The sequence below is a fragment of the Theobroma umbraticum genome, unplaced genomic scaffold (assembly GCF_002168275.2).
Source record: "Theobroma umbraticum cultivar Fairchild unplaced genomic scaffold, ASM216827v3 scaffold_67.0, whole genome shotgun sequence".
NCBI lineage: Eukaryota > Viridiplantae > Streptophyta > Magnoliopsida > Malvales > Malvaceae > Theobroma > Theobroma umbraticum.
Window position 1 is genome coordinate 2362117 of NW_018397262.1, and position 18580 is coordinate 2380696.

Sequence of the window (18580 nt, forward strand, 5' to 3'; positions counted from 1 at the left end):
TAACATTTATAGTTCACCAAGCTCTTTTTGAAAGGAAGATTAGAAAGTTAAATGGGAATGATGTTCGCAAGAGGTTATTATAAGGAAGATTCTAGAAAGGCACAAGGATATCACATTTTGAGTTGTTAAATTAACAAAATAGTGATTTTTCTGTAAATAGTTATACATTGTTAGGCATTTTCATTCTTGTTATTCTGTTAAGTAGTGTAATTGGTAATGTTAGTCATTTTAGGCTTAATATTTATTTTATTCTTTTAATTCTACCAAGTAATGCAATTGGTTGCACACTGATCGCAACTCATCGCATATACTTCGATACTAACTGTCATGTGATGGTTTTTAAAACTAACCAACGTGTGCCCTTAAACTCACCTTACCCTAACCTTAAGCCTATGTCGACATAAGACTGCCTAACAACAATAGTCAAGGTCACAAGGGTCCTTAAAGCAACACAAATGCAAGGTGAATGCAAGCATATAACACACAAGCCACAAACCCTTCGACACACAAGTAGAAAGTAAAAAGAATGTGCAAGGAGAGTTTGAGAGAAAAGATATATTGTATGAATAAGTCATCAGCTATACAAGTGTATACAAAAAGGGTTTATATAAGTAAAATGCCCTCAAGTAGTTACCTTTATATTTACAAGCCAAATAAGAGCTTAAGGGTGACTCCTTCACTCTAACGAGTGGGAGTGTGTCTACAATGGTTAGGAAGTTTAAAATTTTAGAAAGGGCTCCCCATGATGTTCCAGTAAAGTCACCATCATAAGTGACCGTTAGGCATAGTGTTGGTTGTTGCGGCACTCATATGCAAATTTGTGAGCTATCTCAATCACGCATGCAGGCTGTCTGGATGGTGCACGTAAGTTGTTTGCTGATGCTGTGTGCAAGTTGCAAGCTAGCCTAATGAGGTGTGGGCTAGCTCACTAATGCACCTAGGCTGTGCACATGCTTGTGAGACATGTCCACAAGACTCGCCACTAAAAAGGGTTTCCCCCAACAGCTCTCCCTTACACTTATGCACCCCTATGGCACACTAAGCCTCATCTAGCACCTTGAATTATTAGCCATGACAAATGAGCCGTCATATTTCTTCAAAATTAACACTAAGTCATCGAAAGTTAACTTAGATGACCTAATAAACTTAGCATCTATCAACTTTTTAAGTTACTTCCTCAACTTTAACTACTTAGGGTGGCATCCAATATAGTTCCCTTCAAAGTGGTTGGGTTCTTAGCACCAACTCAATATGGTGATCCACCTTGTAGGTTAGTGGCAATTGGTTAAGCAACTTGGCATGCATCATGTCCTGATACTTATCCAACACTTAAACACCTCAGTTAAAGCCTCAATCACTACCCTTAATGTCTTATTTAGGCTTAATAGTGCAACAAAGGTCATTTCCCCCTTACACACCTTTATGGCTAATTGCATGGTAAACAATAACTTGGCTTCCTATGCACAACCTCACCTGACCAGCACCACACACTATTTTTGATAGTCTAGTATACATATGCAATCAGCATGCGAAACCAAAAACATGAATCCTATCCAAGAATTTGACACCCATGACCAAATCATATGCAATCCATGCAAAACTAACAACATGAATCCTATCTAGTAATTCGAGACCCACGATTAGATTATATGCAATCCATGCAAAACCAAAACTAGATATATCCTGCGCCACTCACCCAACTATAACTTGACACTTTTCAAAACACCCTTGAAGCGCACCTATTTGGAGTTCATTATTTTTATCCAAGCCTTACTCCACTTTGCCTTGAGTCCCAAACTCTCAATAACCTACTTATACATAAACAAGTCTCATGCACCAATATCTACCAAAGCCTCAATGTGTTGGTTTGCCACTACTAAATTTTCAAACATAAGTCATGTGGCTCAACTACCAGTTTTCTTCATTACTCTCAACAACATTGTAGTTTGGTAGTCTCACTCTAATGCGGTTCCTCTTCTAAGGTAATTGGCATTAGCTTAGCCCTCTTAAGGCAATCCTTAACCCAGAGAAGGCTATCACACAAAAAGCAATTCTTGTGCTTGCCCTTTTTGTTTCAAGTTAACTTTCCCTCCCACTTGGCTTGTAGCTTGCAATCATCATCGCCTTTCTTTTTAGGTTGCTTACCCTTGTCCACCCAACCTTTCCTTTTCTATTTGGCCTTCAAAGATGGGGTTCTATTATCTACCCTATAATACATGGCCATGCTCTATGCCATAATAGTAAGCTCGAGTGAGGTCTTACACACCTCTTATCTGTAACTTTTGTTTTGCCCATAGCTTTAAGCCATCCATAAAGGTAACGAATGCCTCTTTCTCACTAAAGTCACCCATTTGTAATGCTAGTTCACTAAACTCTTTCACATACTCGAGCATTGCACCTTGTTGAACTTGCCTCTGTAACTTACATCGTGCCTCATCCTTCGTAAACTATGGGTAGAACTACTAGTGTAAATCATGCTAAAAATCTATTTATGTACACACTAGGTCTCCCCCGAGCTTTTCAACACACCATCTTTTCTACCAAAGTAGTGATATGTCACTGAGATATATGGATGCTATGGTGATCCGACAATTGTTCATCACGATACCCATGACCTTGAAGTATTGTTCTGACCATTAGGGGAAGTTATCAATCTCACTAGAATAGTTTACTTTGAAACTCTCCCAGCTGAGGTTCTTCAAGCTATACCTCAAGTTATGTGGCAGCTTCATTATTGCCTTCAACCCCTTGAGGAATGGAATACCACCATTAATTAATCTAACTCACACATCAGGACTTCCATAGGACTTTCAAGCTAAGAGTTTTGCTTAATTACTATTTCAAGGGCCTTCATTATTGTCTCTTAGACCTTATCTTGGAGCTCTTTACCCTTGGAGTTGAGGTTTTCTAAGTGCTCATTGTGCACATCAAGTTTGTCCCTCATCTCATCAACTGCCAACTCCACTTTGGACAACTTCCCATCGAAGGCAGTCACAAAGTCCCAAGAGCTAGACTTGGCCCTTTTATTGAAACCCCTTGTTTCCTTTACCTCAAGTGTAAGTTCAAGCACCCACTAGCTATCTTTTTACTCAAATTGCACACTAGCATGGCTCGCAAACTAACTCACCCCAACTAATTGTAAATTGTTATAATACCATCTATCACATGGCAATTTTTTGAACCTCTCAACATGCAACCTTAGACTCCCTATCAACCGATTCTAAGCCTAAGTCAACCTACCAAAACTAGTCAAGGCCATAAAGGTCTTTGAAAACAACACAATAATGCAATATGAATGCAAGCACATAAGGTACAACCCTTTAAGCACACTAGCAAGCACAAATGCTAAGGCAACTAGACGTGTGTAAAAGAGTTTAAGAGAGTAAAGCTTCTTTCATTAATGAATGAACCACTATTTATACAAGTGAGTATAAACATGGTTTTTATAAGCAAAGTGCCCTCAAAGTAACTACCCCTATATTTACAAGTGCTTTTGCAGCTTAGGGCTGGCTTCCTATTTCTAACAGTTAAAATATTGTGTCTAATAGCCAAAATATTGCGTCTAACAATTAGTTGGGTTCAAATGCTACAAGAGGCTCCCCATAATATTTTGGTGATTTTGCCCCTCATATGGAACATTAAGCTACAGTGTTGCCTAGTCTGCTTGCCTGCCGAGGCTACACTCAAGTCTATGAGCTAGGTCAAAGGTGCACGTAGTCTACCTGTAGATGTTATGCACAAGCAAATAAATCAGCCAAATAAGTGTCTACTTTAGAATTTTCTCTGATGCCAAGTTCATCACATGATTTGTTTTCTATCAATGTCCAAGTTCCACGATTTTGACTGATTTTGGCATGGTTATGCATGACCTTTGGATGAGTTGACTTCTTTTCCTTGTGAGCAAAGTGCTTCTAGTAATGTAATTTACCTCAAAACCAAAAGTTGATCCAAATCTTGACAAAAATATTACCTTGGTCATGTTTTTCTTTCATTTAAATAATGAAAGGCAACAAATAAAACTACTCGGAAAGAATCTCTTTTTATCATCAACACTAGTCAATTCTACTGTAGATGGAACGACTTCATAAAAAAAACAACCATGAATAGGAAAGACACCCAATTTATGCATATCCCATAATGAAAGGGAAGCTTTTCCAAAAGTAATATGAAAAGTGTTCATGGTTGGGCACCAAACATTTTAGAATGTTTAAATGAAATCTTTGTTTTGATCATAAGTATATAAAGATGCATAAATAGCATCATCAATCTTTGCATCACACAAGAATTGCTCATAATGAAACAACAGATCTTCAACTGATTCCCAATATTTGGAGATATAAATAATTTCCCACAAATCTTGAAGGAAATTCCCCAATAGGTTTCATTGGAAACTATGTGGCTTCCTAAGATGATACATCTTTCTTGGCTTGAGGTTTTAGAGGATTTGTGGATGCAAATTATGTTTGTGAGATTAGAGACATGTAAAAGGAAAGTTTCTATAACAAAGTGCTAGTTCCAAGTGGAGTAATTTTCAAGTGATCTAGTGGTAGTCCAATGAACTTTTGAATCTAGTAAGCATTGATGTTATTGAAAATTTGAAGGTAGCAGGTGCAAATCTTGGGTTAATAGGAATAGAGCACATTGAATACCTTTGAGATTTTCTCCCTTCTATAAAGGTAGTAACATTTTTTTTCATGATGTTATACTCTTACTCATGGTGAGTAGTATGCAATTTTTGGATGGTGTGACATATCCCAAAAATTTATATATGAAGTGTAATATTAATTTTCCAAGAAAACCAGACATGGCAATGTGGTGATGACAAGAAGAGTGTAACAGTTTCATTTATAGGAGATTGGCAGAAGGAAACAAAAGATCTTAATGTTGTCAACTGTGTTCTCTTGATGCAAATGTGAGTGAGAGGTGATTCCTAGATCGAGGTTCCTCTCTGAAATCAATAAGGGTGAAGATAACTTGACCATGTTGTATGAATCAAGTGGAGTTTATTCTAATTCAACTATGTGTATTTGGGATTTCTTCAAGGTCAATATTTTGGTAAATATTGTGCCAAGGTCGAGTTTGCTAGATATTTGACTCAAATTTGAGTTAGGTATTAGTTTGGATTTCGATGAAATTCTATTGGTTTAAAATTATTTGGTGATTAAGTTTATTTAAGGGCTAAATTTACTTAATTAGTAAGAGTTCTCAATAGTTAAGGTTTCTTGATGACCAAATAATAAGTTTTTGTAAATATAGAGTAAGGCTCACCCTTCAGAATTATGAGAGAAAATTATAATCTCCATGTAAGAGCTGAGTTCTCTATGAGTGTTTCACAAAATTGTAAGACTGTGAGAAAGAGTGTAAAAACATCAAGTCAAATAGGATAGAGATTAATTCATAGATTAAACACTAGTGAGTATAGCAACTAAGTTTGTTTTGGGACTCGGGTTTAGTGTTTGCTTTTTGGTGCTCGTACTTTTTGTAATCTCTATGTTTATAATGGATTTTTCTTTTTCATCAATGACAATAGACAATGTATGTCAAACCACGTTAAGTGTGGTGTTAAGTATTATTTTTTGTGTGATTTATTTGTGTTGATCTCAATATTGAAAACATTTATACTTGAAAATGTTGACAATAAAAGCAAAAAAGAAAAAAAAACACAACAAGAGAAACATAGTTACTAATTAATTTGTACTATGAGGAAATACATTAGTGACATTATAAGTCCTAATTATAGATATTTACAATATGTTAATATGGTCATAATCATCACCATCATTGTAATCAAGTCCATCTGGGTCAGGTAGAGCTGTGGTATAGAAATATATATGTAAGTAAAAAGTAGTAAAAGGAGGCAGCCATAAAACAAGCCCATTTAAAACCAAAAAGAGAGAGAGAGACGCATGCAAGCAAGCAAGCATAATCCAAGCTAGTATGACCACAAAGACTCTGCCATATTAGCCTGATCAACCATGTCTACGCAAAAAAGGGACTTGGCCTGGGAAGGCATGAACTTGGAAGAGGCAGCTGCTGCAGGTGGCAAGTTCTCAGGGGAGCTGGTGCCTGCATTAGAGGTTGAAACGAATTGGCGCATTCTCATGTGAACAACCTCGGCTTGCGCAAGTGCCAATTGGGTTTGGAGAGAATCAATCTGTTGCTGCAATGATGAAATGGCTCCAACACATCCGTACACTGGGTCACGAACCCTAGCGTTTGCTTCATACACCATTGAACTCACCGCATCACTTCGTTGGTGCTCTGGCAATTCCTGCAAGTTGTTTTCACAATTGATCGTCAGTCATCATTGCAGGTTCTTTTTCTTTCCTTTATTGGATCTTGAGTGGATTTTCCACTTGGGTTAGGTCCTTTTCATGGGAGGAGGGGATATTGCATGATTTTCAAAGAATTAGTAATAAATAAAATAGGCTTTGAAACTTTATACAGATATCACAGTACTGTAGGTTGGCACGTTTTTGCCTTCTTTTGTTGGTCAAAAAGTTGCTTATTTGAGAATATAATAAAAGTTGTTGCCGCTGTGGTTAAATCTATATCATAACATTATACTTTCATGTTTCCAATTGTACAATGGATGCTGAGTGTTAACGCTAAGGAACAGCTTCAAAGCCTCTAGATTCTTATTTAGTTAACTTCAATGGTGCACAAGAAATAATCTTTAGGGATAATAATTTAATATAAAGCGATAATAAATTCTAATTTTGTTTGCTTACATCAATAAATCACATCTTTTTACGACCTAATGTGATACCTATCACAATCAATGTAACCCAATGTTGTTAAAGCATGAAGCATGAGTGATCCATCCATAAACTTTGTATTCTTAAAGAATAATAATAATATTTGGAAGATAATTTCGTGACCAAAGAGCTTTGGTTGCGTTATAAATCTAAAAGCTTGTAAGTGGTCATAAAGTTGAAGCTAAGCACTATAGTAATTAGCTTTAATTAAACCAGTTCTCATGTAAATTGGCTTCCTGAAAAGTTAAAGGCAAGTTATAATTATTTGAAAGTAATTATTCCTTTTCATTTGCTAAGGAATCCTTTGATAAAGCATCTGTTATACTATTGTGTAGGAGAATAAGAATCACAGTCAACCATGAAGACTTGATCAACTGTAATTAACCACCATTATAACAGACAAAAAAGTTGAACAAAGAGGCAGAGGACTACTTTTGTTTCTTTTTTTGTTTACCTTTTTCTACAAGATAAGTGGCTTCTCCAAGTTTCATTTCCTCCCCATATAGCAACCTAAAGAAACCCTAGCTACAACTATTTCACAACCCAAGATGAGTTAGGTCTCCCTTAGTAGTGCTGGTTCAAAAAGCAAGAGCTTATCAAAGGCAAGCTAACCCACCAAATTTAATTTATTGAATGTTCTACATTAATGGTGCAAGCTCTGTCATACTACTTTAAAAACTTCACCCTCCAAGATATATAACAAAAAAAATTCGAGTTATGTTCTTAGTTTGACCTTTAAGTTTAATAAATATTAGTATATATGTGAGTGTTAAGATCTGCAACTCAAATTTAGGTGAAGTAGCAATTCTTTTTGTGTTACTTCCACAATACAAGATAGTTACGACACGAAATTTAACACACACTTGTATCATGTGACAAAAACACATTATAAATTATAATGTTAGATAAATAAGCCTAAGAATTTATCTCTTTTCAATATTTATGGTTTCTTCTAAATAACATAATGAACCGAGACCTCGTGAGAAGAAAACATAAGATCCATTAAAGCATTTTACGTGTTGTTTCATAGAAAGACCATTCTTCTCAACTACTTTTTAGCAGCAAGAATGAACCACATATCTTATGCTTCATAAATTTCTTTTTGAAAAGATGAAGATGCTTTTACTTTCTTCTTTGCTTTCCCAGTCTTGTTCTCCATCTTTTGGCCCGCTAATAACAGTAGACGAATGTCCCTTTTTTTCTTTCATCATGGTGCTTATGCATGCCTGCAATATTGTGCTAAAAGCCTAAAACAACATCCTCAAGATCAAAATTCCCACTAGATATTCTTATCCTTGACCAAATGTTGGAGAACCTTTTTCAGCAGTCTTTTTTTTTTTTTTCTATTAAGGGTTTTCATTATCCAAGAAAAGAGAAAAAAGAAGATATGCTAAGTTATTCAAACAATTTATTTGCAAAAAGAGAGAGGAAGTTGCATGGGTGGAGGAATGAACCTGCAACATCTTGTTAACATTGCTAGCACCGAACACCTTATGGACGCTAGCAAACTTCTGAGGCTCATCAGCTGGAAAATATGGAGCAAAAACACAGTCTTGCGCACATCTCCTTCTAAGTAGCTTGCACGCCGCGCAAGGGGATAACGTGCCATGTTTCTTGCCAATCTCCTTCATTTCCTCTTCCTCTTCTTCTTCCTGGTAAGCCACCAAAGGACTAACCCTAGAAGCTTTCCGCAGTAATAGTTGCAAGCCTTAGTTCAGGTTTTTAATGTTATGTATAACAATATATAGTCTAGTTTTAATCAATGACCAAAAATATATACATTAAAAGTGAACATAAAAAAAAAAAATAAAGACACTAGTAAGATAGCTAGCCAGCTAGAATTGAGTTCCTTAGCTTAGAATTAAAAATCAGTGGAGCAGAAGTGAAAATGGGAAAGAATAAATATGAAATTAATGAAAGAGAAGGAAATAATTTGTATAGAAAAAAGAATGGTTGAGAAAGATGTGGGAAGGGGAGGGGGGGGCTTGAAAGGAGAAGGGGTTGGGTGTTATATAGACAATGTTACGTGACAGCAAATCTTGTGGGGGCCCACAAAAAGCAGAGCCGATAGATTTTGTTGGACAAAAACATCGTTTTTGATAAGATCTTTAGGCCCACCTTAATGTGATACCCTGTCTCATTTCTTGTATTTTTAATCTTCAAGTAATCTTTAAGAGATTATATTAAGGGGGGTCTTTTTCTTTCTATTTTTCTTAACTTGATTGTTCATGTCTGGCCAAAAATTAAAACCTTGAGTGATAGTGAAAGCTTTCAGAGTAAACTCCATTAGCTTCCCTTCAATTTTAGCAAATTAAGTAGAAAAATATAATATAATATAATATATATATAGGGTGTCAATGAGACTTCGTCTCCGTGACAAGGTGTCAATTAAAATTTATGGACACCACCATTAAGTTAGCAAAGTAAAAAGGGTGTCTTTGGTAGAGAATATCTTTAACGGTTAAAAATTAAAATTTTATTTATATTTTTTAAATTTAAATATTAAAAATTAAAAATTTGATGATGAGATTTATTATGACATAGGAAAAAGTTAGACCTTCGGTATACATGTAACTCATGTTAAAATTTATATATAATTAATTAGTACTAATTCAGGATCAGTCATAACAGGAATTTAGAACATAAAAGTACTCTGGATTCTTGATATAGGATTTAACAGTGAAAATAATATTGACTAGATTAAGATCTTCCTCATGTAACTCTCCAATGAATGAGATCCTAATATTATTGTAGACAAGAGAAGAGACCTAACTTTATCCTAATCACATCCATTTAGAGTTGCTTATACAAGCCTACGTTTTTAAACCCATGTATAATTTTGTAGTCTAGTCCTCATCATATTATGGATTATAATATTATCTCTTCATCAAGATTAAATTGACTTAGTCTAATTTTATTAAAATACAAAAAGTAAATAAAGTAAATCCACACTTTGATTTTATAAGAAAATCTAACAGCTCATTCTCAATAGATTTTGATGTGTAAAACAAACAAGTAATAACAACCTAAAAATAATAATTAAAAAGATACGTCCTAAAAAATATTTTGGAGATAAATAAATATAATGATGCACTAATCAAAATTCTAAATAAAACTTAAAACTCTAATCTATCCCAAACATATGTCCAAATTCAAACTCGAACCAGAACAACTTTTTTTATTTTTTATTGAGCTGGAGTTTTCGTGGGTGTGGAGGTTTAAGAACAAAATCCAATAATATATGTTTGATGCCGTTGTTCCTTGACCAAATTATCCAATTATAAAATTTAATAAGCATTTCATTCATACTCTAACGTTGAATTTTATACTATGAATACTCAATGCTTAGAACAGTCATGGATGTCAACTTCAAAATTAATATGCATTTATTTAGTTTAGATTTAACAAAGAAAGTCAAATACATGATTTATCAAAAGATAAGCTTTGCAATATAATTTTGGTTTAGGAATTGCATACTCAGGTCCTGGCCTATCATACATCACACAACTTTCGAATAATTCCATTATTTAATGTTTATTATTAAAAGATTATTATATCATGCTTGCATCAATGGTACAAATGAAAAAATAATAGGCTAAATGCTTATTTTAAAATTCAATGTTTGTCAATTTTTTACTTTAAGACTCAATCTGTTCAAATTAAGATGTAACTTTTTGGATTTTGTCCATTAAAATTAATAATAAAAATTAATAAATATAGTTAATAGGACTAACTATTATTATCTCAAAATAATTCTTAACAAATATATATATATATATGAACCCTTAATTCGATTAATGGTAATTTATTGACTTTTATCATCAATTTTACTTAAATGGATGAAATTGAAAATTTTGTTTCCTAATTTAAACGAAATAATAAGTCCAAAACCTAAAATGAAAATTTGACAAATGTTGGATTCTAAAATGAGTCTTTCATTAAAATAACATTTCTCATATTTTCAAAGAAAATACATTATTAATTGTTGACATATATTTTAAAAAGAACAGCAAAATATGCATATATTTCAAAAGAGGAGAGAGATAAGGATATCCCATTACATACTTACAAAAACCTGCAGCAATCAAAAAATTGCGAGGAGAGGGAAGCAAGCACTTTAAGCACCTATAACATCATTCTGAACAAGTTCTATACAGCTTCATTCCAAAGAAAAATAAAAAAAATCAACCAACAAGAAGACCAACACTCATTAACAAACAGTAGGGTAAAAAGCAGCCCAACACTCAAAAGGAAATAAGAGAGCAACAATCCAAAAATCAGCATAGAGAGAAAAGACAACCGAGGAGAGCGTTAATTGTTGACATATATATTATATGTGGGCATTAATTATATGGTGAAATATTAATTTATTAATGCATGTCAAAGTGATGTTTTATAAATTTAGCATGATACATTCATCTACATATACACACACTGATGATAGAATTTTTTCTTATGAAGTTAGCCATCGGCATACATGTTAACATAATGATTCGAGTTAGCTTTGTTTATTTTATATTTAAAAATGTACACATATCCTCTTATACAATTTGTATGCTTCATTCTTAGTATATGATAATAATCTATTATTGAAAGGGAATTATAACTCTTATCTTATTTTAAAGGTTTATGTATACATAGGCCTTGTAAAGAAGGGATTTTTATATTTCTTCCTATATTGTATTGTACCACGACCGTTTTGCATGATAGTTTTTGTAATTCTCTTTCTTAATGAAATTTTTATTGGCCTTTAAAAAAAACCTTAACATGATTTGAAGAAAAAAATTGATTTATGAGAGGCTTTGCAGCCAGATAGAGAAAGGAGATTTAATAAAAATAAATGAGTAGTAATAAAAATAAATGATACCAAAGAGGTCTCCTTCAAGCAATTATGTCTGGCTCCACTATGGCATGCAACAGAAAATGAGTATGGCAACTAAAGGGGTACAAATCAACAGAGCAAAATGTCTCAACAAAAATGCAAATGGGAGTTTGGCCTTTCTGCCACTTCATTTCATCATTTTTTTTGTCACCCACACTTTTTGGTCTTGTTTGTGGTATAGTTTCTAAGTAGAGTGTGATTAACAATCTCAAAATAATTTTTGATTAATTAAATGAAAAATTAACCTGAATTCAAGTCTCTTTCGATTAAGAAATGGGTGCTTGCCAGCTACCTAAATTTAATGAAGAAGGGAAATTGATAATAAAAAAAGGACAGTATAGTTTGACCATTTCGTATAATAAAAAATTTATACAATTAAGGGAAAAAATAAAAAAATTGCATCTATAATCTATTGGACGGTCGAATATAAATTGAAACTGACAAGGAAAGAAAATAGGTTAACTTCCCAGAAAAATTATCTCCTTGAATTCAAAAAGACAAAAAAAAAAAAACAAATAACAATTTACCCATCTTCTTATTGTCAATGACAGTTACATAATGCAATAAATGATTTGGACTTTTTTATACACAAACTCTCATTCGGTACACATTTTAGAACTCGAAACCTTCTCCATATAATGTCAAGTTTAATTATCTTGTAGAATTTGTCTTTTATGTAAGCGATTCAATATGAAAAGAAAGAAAACAATTAAAGGTGAAAAATGTGAACTAGCTAGCAATTTCATTTAATTTTATAATTTCAATTTGTGAAGGGATTTCATTTTTGGGTGTAGAAATGGTCCAAATGTTTTCATCTTCCTTTTCTTATTTTATTTCATTTTATAGGTAAAAGGAGGAAAATACAGAGGGACCTTTTCTTTCTTCCCTTTTACAGAACATAAATATTGTTGACATTATATACTTATAAACTCGCGCATTTAATTCATTAATTGGTACACGATCTCTTTACTTAAAGAATAAAGATTCAATTCGCTTTCTCCAAATCCAAAAAAAAAAAAAATTAGATGATTATAATCAAACACAATCTCCTATTTCAACTCAAATCTCCCTCTAAATATTTATTCGAAAAAAATATTATTGCTGTGATTGGAATGCCAAGGGGATCCAAACTTTACACTACTAGAAGAAGCTTACTTTTTTTTTTTTGTTTAATTTGGGTGAAAAAGGACAGCATCAAACCCGAATTTAACATCTCCAAAGCAATCACGGCAGAAGATTTCATCTACTTTTTATTTTGTTGAGATTTCATCTAAAGTTTAAGACGTTATCTTGCGGCTGAATTGACATTAATAATATTTAATTATGTAATTATTTTTTTATTTCTTTACCTAAAAAAATGAGTAAATTATATTATGGTTCTTAAAGTTTAGATACATATCATTTTAGTCCTTACAGTTTAAGACCATCTTACTAATTTTTTCCAACTTTATAACGAAATGGTTATTCTATCAGTGATTCCAGTACGTCTGGTGTTAAGTATAAGGTGATGACACTTGTCTGACATGTGGGAACTAACATGTAAATGAACTATTTATTTAAAAATATTTTATTTAATTGCAATATTAAGAATCATATAGTATTAAAAAAAAGGTAAGAATAAACAAAATTTAATAAATAGAAAATAATTTAATTGAATTCAGGTTATGTTTGCATACTCATATCAATACTACGAAGAAAGTCCTTACCATTTTTTTTAAATAAAAATATAAAAAACGAAGATTTGAATTTAACTTTTTTAGTAAGGCTATACAAACATTTATTTTTGAGTCAAATACCTGTGTATATGTTTTTGATTGTTTTTCTAAGACTTATTAGACTAGTGTTAACTGATGTACCCCTCAAAAAAAAGTGCTAATGTTAGTTATTAGTCTTTGCTAATTAAGTTTTTCAATTGATTATTATTTTTGTTATTTGTCTTTTTTTAAAAAAAAATTATCAGAAAGTTGTAAAGAGTTAAAAATAAAATAATTTTGGGATAAAACGAGAAAAATTAATGGTTAAGATCTAACAAATATTCAAATAATTAAGGTTTTTGCATGTAAAACTAAAATTAGACATTTTATTATTTGTGAAAGTTTAAAGTCCTAAATTTTTCTACAAAAAGGTTTAAAGTTTACTTTTTTTACATAAAAAATTTAACTCTTTTCTTTTTGCCAAGAAAATACTACTACTAATATTTACTTTCTATATATATCCAGAGTTAATTTTTGCTTTTTTTACTTATTGAATGAAAAATAGTAATTAATAATAATTATTAAATAATCCCAAGAGAATTTTTCAGCAGCTATAAAAGAAAGAACTTGAGATTTCAAGTTTTAAAGGTCACAAATTCGAATCCTAAAAACGGAGAGATTAAGATTAATGAGACGAGAGGGAAAAATTAAATAGAAACTTAATTAAAATGGTTAGTTCATATGTAAAGTTACAAGTGTGTGTGTGTGTATATATATATATATATATATATATATATAGATTCGGTGATTGCATTCCCATATATATTGGTTTGAATGCTAGTTGTCCGCATGCATGCTTCCCCGAAATTGCCATGGAATATTGGAGCAATTGACATCGACCCTAGCTGGTCTATTTTAAAACTAAAAAGAAAAAAAGAAAAGGGTACAGCAAGCATGAAGAAAACCTTGCCTAGGAGAAGGACCTTGAGAATTACGAATAAGAAACAAAATAGGAAAAACTCTGGAGGTCCAGGTCGAGGGCATAGCTTAATTCGAATACTAATTCAATGAAAGCTATATCTAACGAATTAGAAGCAGTGACCTAAGAACCCCTAGGGATGTTAGAACCATTGAAAAAAATTTTTTGGTCGGTTTCTTTTTGTCCTAGACTTGAAGCTTGTCACCTATTCATTTGCCCCACAATGAAGCATACAGAAAAGATTATTGGTTAACAGTAACTAATTGTACTATTGTATGAATAGACGATTTGCTTGCATTTCCTTCTATTATTTTCCTATAATGTACTTTTCCTGTTGAGTATGAATGGTCCCAAGTCTCATGTCCGTTGAATATGTGCCTAATTTTTTAATTCATTAACATAATAAAAATTATTATTTTTATTGTAATTAGGTTTCTCCTTCTCCAACAGTATTCCTATTTTAATGAATATATATATATATATATATATTTCGCTGTGTGTGTTGAGGATTTTTCATGTAGTTGTTCACTTGCTCAAATCAAAATCTTTATAAAGTGGAGATATTAGTAGACCTAGCTCCGGAACATAAGTTTTTGCCAAGTCTCATGCAGTAAATTGGGCAAAAACCAATGAATGGTAACATATATAGATTAGAAGTTGAGGCCATGACCGCATGAAGCAAGAATGTTGGCGATGCCAATGGGAAAATGACTTGGGTTAGGAGTAGATTGGCCATCTATGTCAATTGAGACGATTAGATGATAACCAACTAGACGTGGTGTTCCAGTACTGTTTCGCACCATGCATGAAAAAACAAAATTGGAGCAATTAGCTTCAGAGCAAAACTGTGCTGCACCTGCTTGAAAGAACTAAAAGAATTGTCAATGTTGAATGAAAAATTAGCTCTTAAATCTTTGCTTGTTAAAGCCTTCGCTTGAATACTTGATGCTTGATACCATAGAGAAGTTCAAGAAAGGGCCATATGTAGAAAGTGATGATACTGTTATTGCTGTTTTCTTCATTTACAACACAACCAAAGTGTCACAGAAGTTTTATTAGAGTACGTATACTATTACAATCATCTACAATTTTCGGCACATAAACCTGAAAATGAACAAAAATATAGGAGATAAAGAAGCAGTAGAATGTTTTCAACAAGGAGCAATGGTAAACTATGAAAATATGAGGTTTTGTGCCTTCCCCAATCCAAAATCTGAAGGTAATGTGGCTTTTGCTTCAAAGTAAACAGGCTCCTCGGCTCTTGTGTAGCCAATTAGATCATAATTCTGTCATGACACCGTCTGCAACACAGCACATGAACAGGGGAATTGTTGGTTTGACTTATGGAAGTGATACAGATTGAAATTCTAGGACTAAATTTTTAGTCAAGGAAATCTTATGACAAAAACAATACTTAGATAAAATCTTTCAGACAAAAAATGCAATTCACCAAATCTAAATGTTACTTATGAAAACCAATAAAGAAAAAAAAACAGAAATAAGTGCATATATTTTCTTGATCAAAGAAATGGCTTCAAATCTCCTTTCTTCAAAACCAAAAAAGAAAAAAAAAAGACAAAAGAAAAGAACCCGTCTGTATATATTTCCATAATTAACTCGTAACTTCTTCATGGTTGAAAATTTGTAACCAAAAATGGGAAGTGAATTATAGTAGTAAAAAAAATTCCGTTTTGGGATCTTATGAGCAACTATAAGATATGACGAATTTACGAACAAAAAGAATAGGCTCTATGCTCCTAGCTTTAGTTTTGTCAATTTGATTAAGCCGATGGCTAGATTTATTCCATTGCCTTTCATCCTCTTTTTATATGTATTCCACACTTAATTAATGATCAATGGAGAGAGCTTTCCAAGAACTTTACAAAAAGGTAGGAAAAATTATATTTTATGAAATTGAAAGCTCAAAAAATTCCAACATAGACTAAATTCCAAGTGATATGATGCACATGACAAGATAGGAATCAAGCATATATATATGCAAGTGCATGAACTCAAACTTTAATTAGTGGAAAAATTTTCAAAGATTTCTTATGTTTGGATCGAATGATATTTGGAGGCAGGTTACATCAATGAGAGTGAGTGCCTTGACACACTAACATTCATTTTTCTTTTTTATTTCTTTGTTGTAGGTTCCACATTGACAATTTTTTTATCAATTAACGGTTGTTAAACCTTACGTATCATTATACATGGTACTATTAGTTTACCATTTTAGATTTTTCGGAATAACATTAAGATCAGAGTTCAAATCTTAGTCTATCTTTGATTTAATGTGTATATGGAATTAGTTATTAGTATGCGTTAAAACGGCTGTCACAAGTTTCAATTTCAACAAAAAGATTATGTTTTGAATCATAATGCTTTCCAATAGATTAAAAATTATTAGGTTTCAGTATCATCCCTTTATTTATATATAATATATTTATCTACCTATCTATCTATATAAATAATAAGTGTATATAGTTTTAATTTAAAAGAAAAGAGGATCCCAATTTAGCCAGGTTCACCATTTATTAGGAGCAAAGAGTCTGGGTATTTATTACTGTTATGCCTTGATTCACTATATTAATGAGAGCAACATTTAATTCTATTTATTGTTATATAATTTAATTCCACTAACAGATTAAATATCTATCCAAACATAAAAATAGAAAATAAAAATTAAAGCATATACGTCTATCAATGAGCCCCCACCAATGTTAGGTAATCTTGTCATGGTGGCTTGGACATTGTCTTTTATATATCGAATTAATCATCAATGCTGTTCCTAATTTCATTACGAACTGATCTCTATGTGGATTTTCATGGCAACTTGCACGTGTAGGCGGACACATATATAACTCGTTACATAAAATAATATGTCATGGTTTTTTCACAGATTACTGTTGATAAGCCAATAATTAATGTTGATAGGGTTAGTGAAATTCATTGAATGAACTTTAATTTTATTTTAAAGAGAACAAATTAATTCGTGTAGATCAAACGTTGAAATCTTTTTTATTGAAATAAAAGAGATTTGAACTTGTCTCTTTGAGTCAAGATACACTCTTATCATTAAATTAAATGCTTCGTTGACGTAGTTATTCGGATTTAAATATTAAAATTTGTAATCAAAAGTAAAATAATTTTGGGCAATTTTCAGAATTGGTTTTCCATACCTAAGCTAAATTTGAAGGAAGATATGACAAGATATTCGCCCTGAAGTTGAACTATAGTTGAGATCATATCAAAGCATACATTTATACAGTAGAAAATCATTCATTTGATCTAGGCTTCATGATTTGATCCCATGTAACTTATAGGATTTTTTTTTGACCAAAACAATATGTATGTGAATCATAATCAAATTAAGAACTTACTCAATCAAATCTTTTTCATAAACACCCCCTCAGATGTAGCAATGGGAGCTAATCTGATGGGGGAATTAATCACTGGATTTGACTGAAGAAATTAAACAATGTTTAAGAAGTTGGTAAGTGAATTTGACAGATTTTTTAGCAAATTATTATATACCTTTGACCTCTTTTTCCCTGTACCAAATTTTCAATATTTGACTTCACTATTACAGGACTAATTTTGTTCATATCCAACAGTTATTTTCTGATATAGCATGTAGCTTGGCCAAACACATTGCCTTATAAACAGGATTATGGAGACAGAAGGTTTTTCTCAGAGATATTGATGCAGTATTTGTGAGAAACCAGAAAGTTTTGAATGAATGATAATCTGATAAGATAGATGGGAAACAAAAGTTTTTTGAATGGGAAATGCATTAACCAGCTCATTCGTTGAAGGGAAAAATTTGGAAGAAATTAAAAACTTTTTTTTATTTTTTTATTTTCTGGGTGATAATTTCATATGAGTCATGATGGAATGATCTTGTATGAAAGCTGACATCATATGACTAATGAGAATGTGTTTTTTATGCTTGAAATTATTAGGTCATTATTAAGGTTCTGTTTGTTGAAACCCAAAGATGTAAAAGTCGAGGGAAGGAAAAAAAGTTGAAACTAAAAAAGATGAAAGCATCGAGTACAAGTTCAGTAAGAGAGTGATTGGACCGAATTATGACTGAATGAAGAAAACTTTGAATCCCAAAGGTCAATCAAATGAGCTGGCCTTCAATGCCTGGCTACCACTAGATTACTTCTGCTGATTATGTATTACATATGTAAGGACTAAGGACAGCCAAAATTAATTTGTTGTTTTATTATGGATTTCATGAAGGAGGTTTGGACTTTGAGAT

The 18580-nt window shown here is 32.3% G+C and overlaps 1 protein-coding gene across 1 annotated transcript; it reads right to left on the reverse strand.

Moving 5' to 3' along the window:
• Positions 1-5692: 5692 nt before the first annotated feature.
• On the reverse strand, positions 5693-8725 carry LOC110419860 (LOB domain-containing protein 4-like). Its single transcript, XM_021432986.1, has 2 exons — positions 8213-8725; positions 5693-6271 (listed from the first exon to the last, which is right to left on the reverse strand). Exons 1-2 carry the CDS (start codon positions 8387-8389, stop codon positions 5933-5935), a joined length of 516 nt encoding a protein of 171 aa, XP_021288661.1. The 5' UTR covers positions 8390-8725; the 3' UTR covers positions 5693-5932.
• Positions 8726-18580: the final 9855 nt, after the last annotated feature.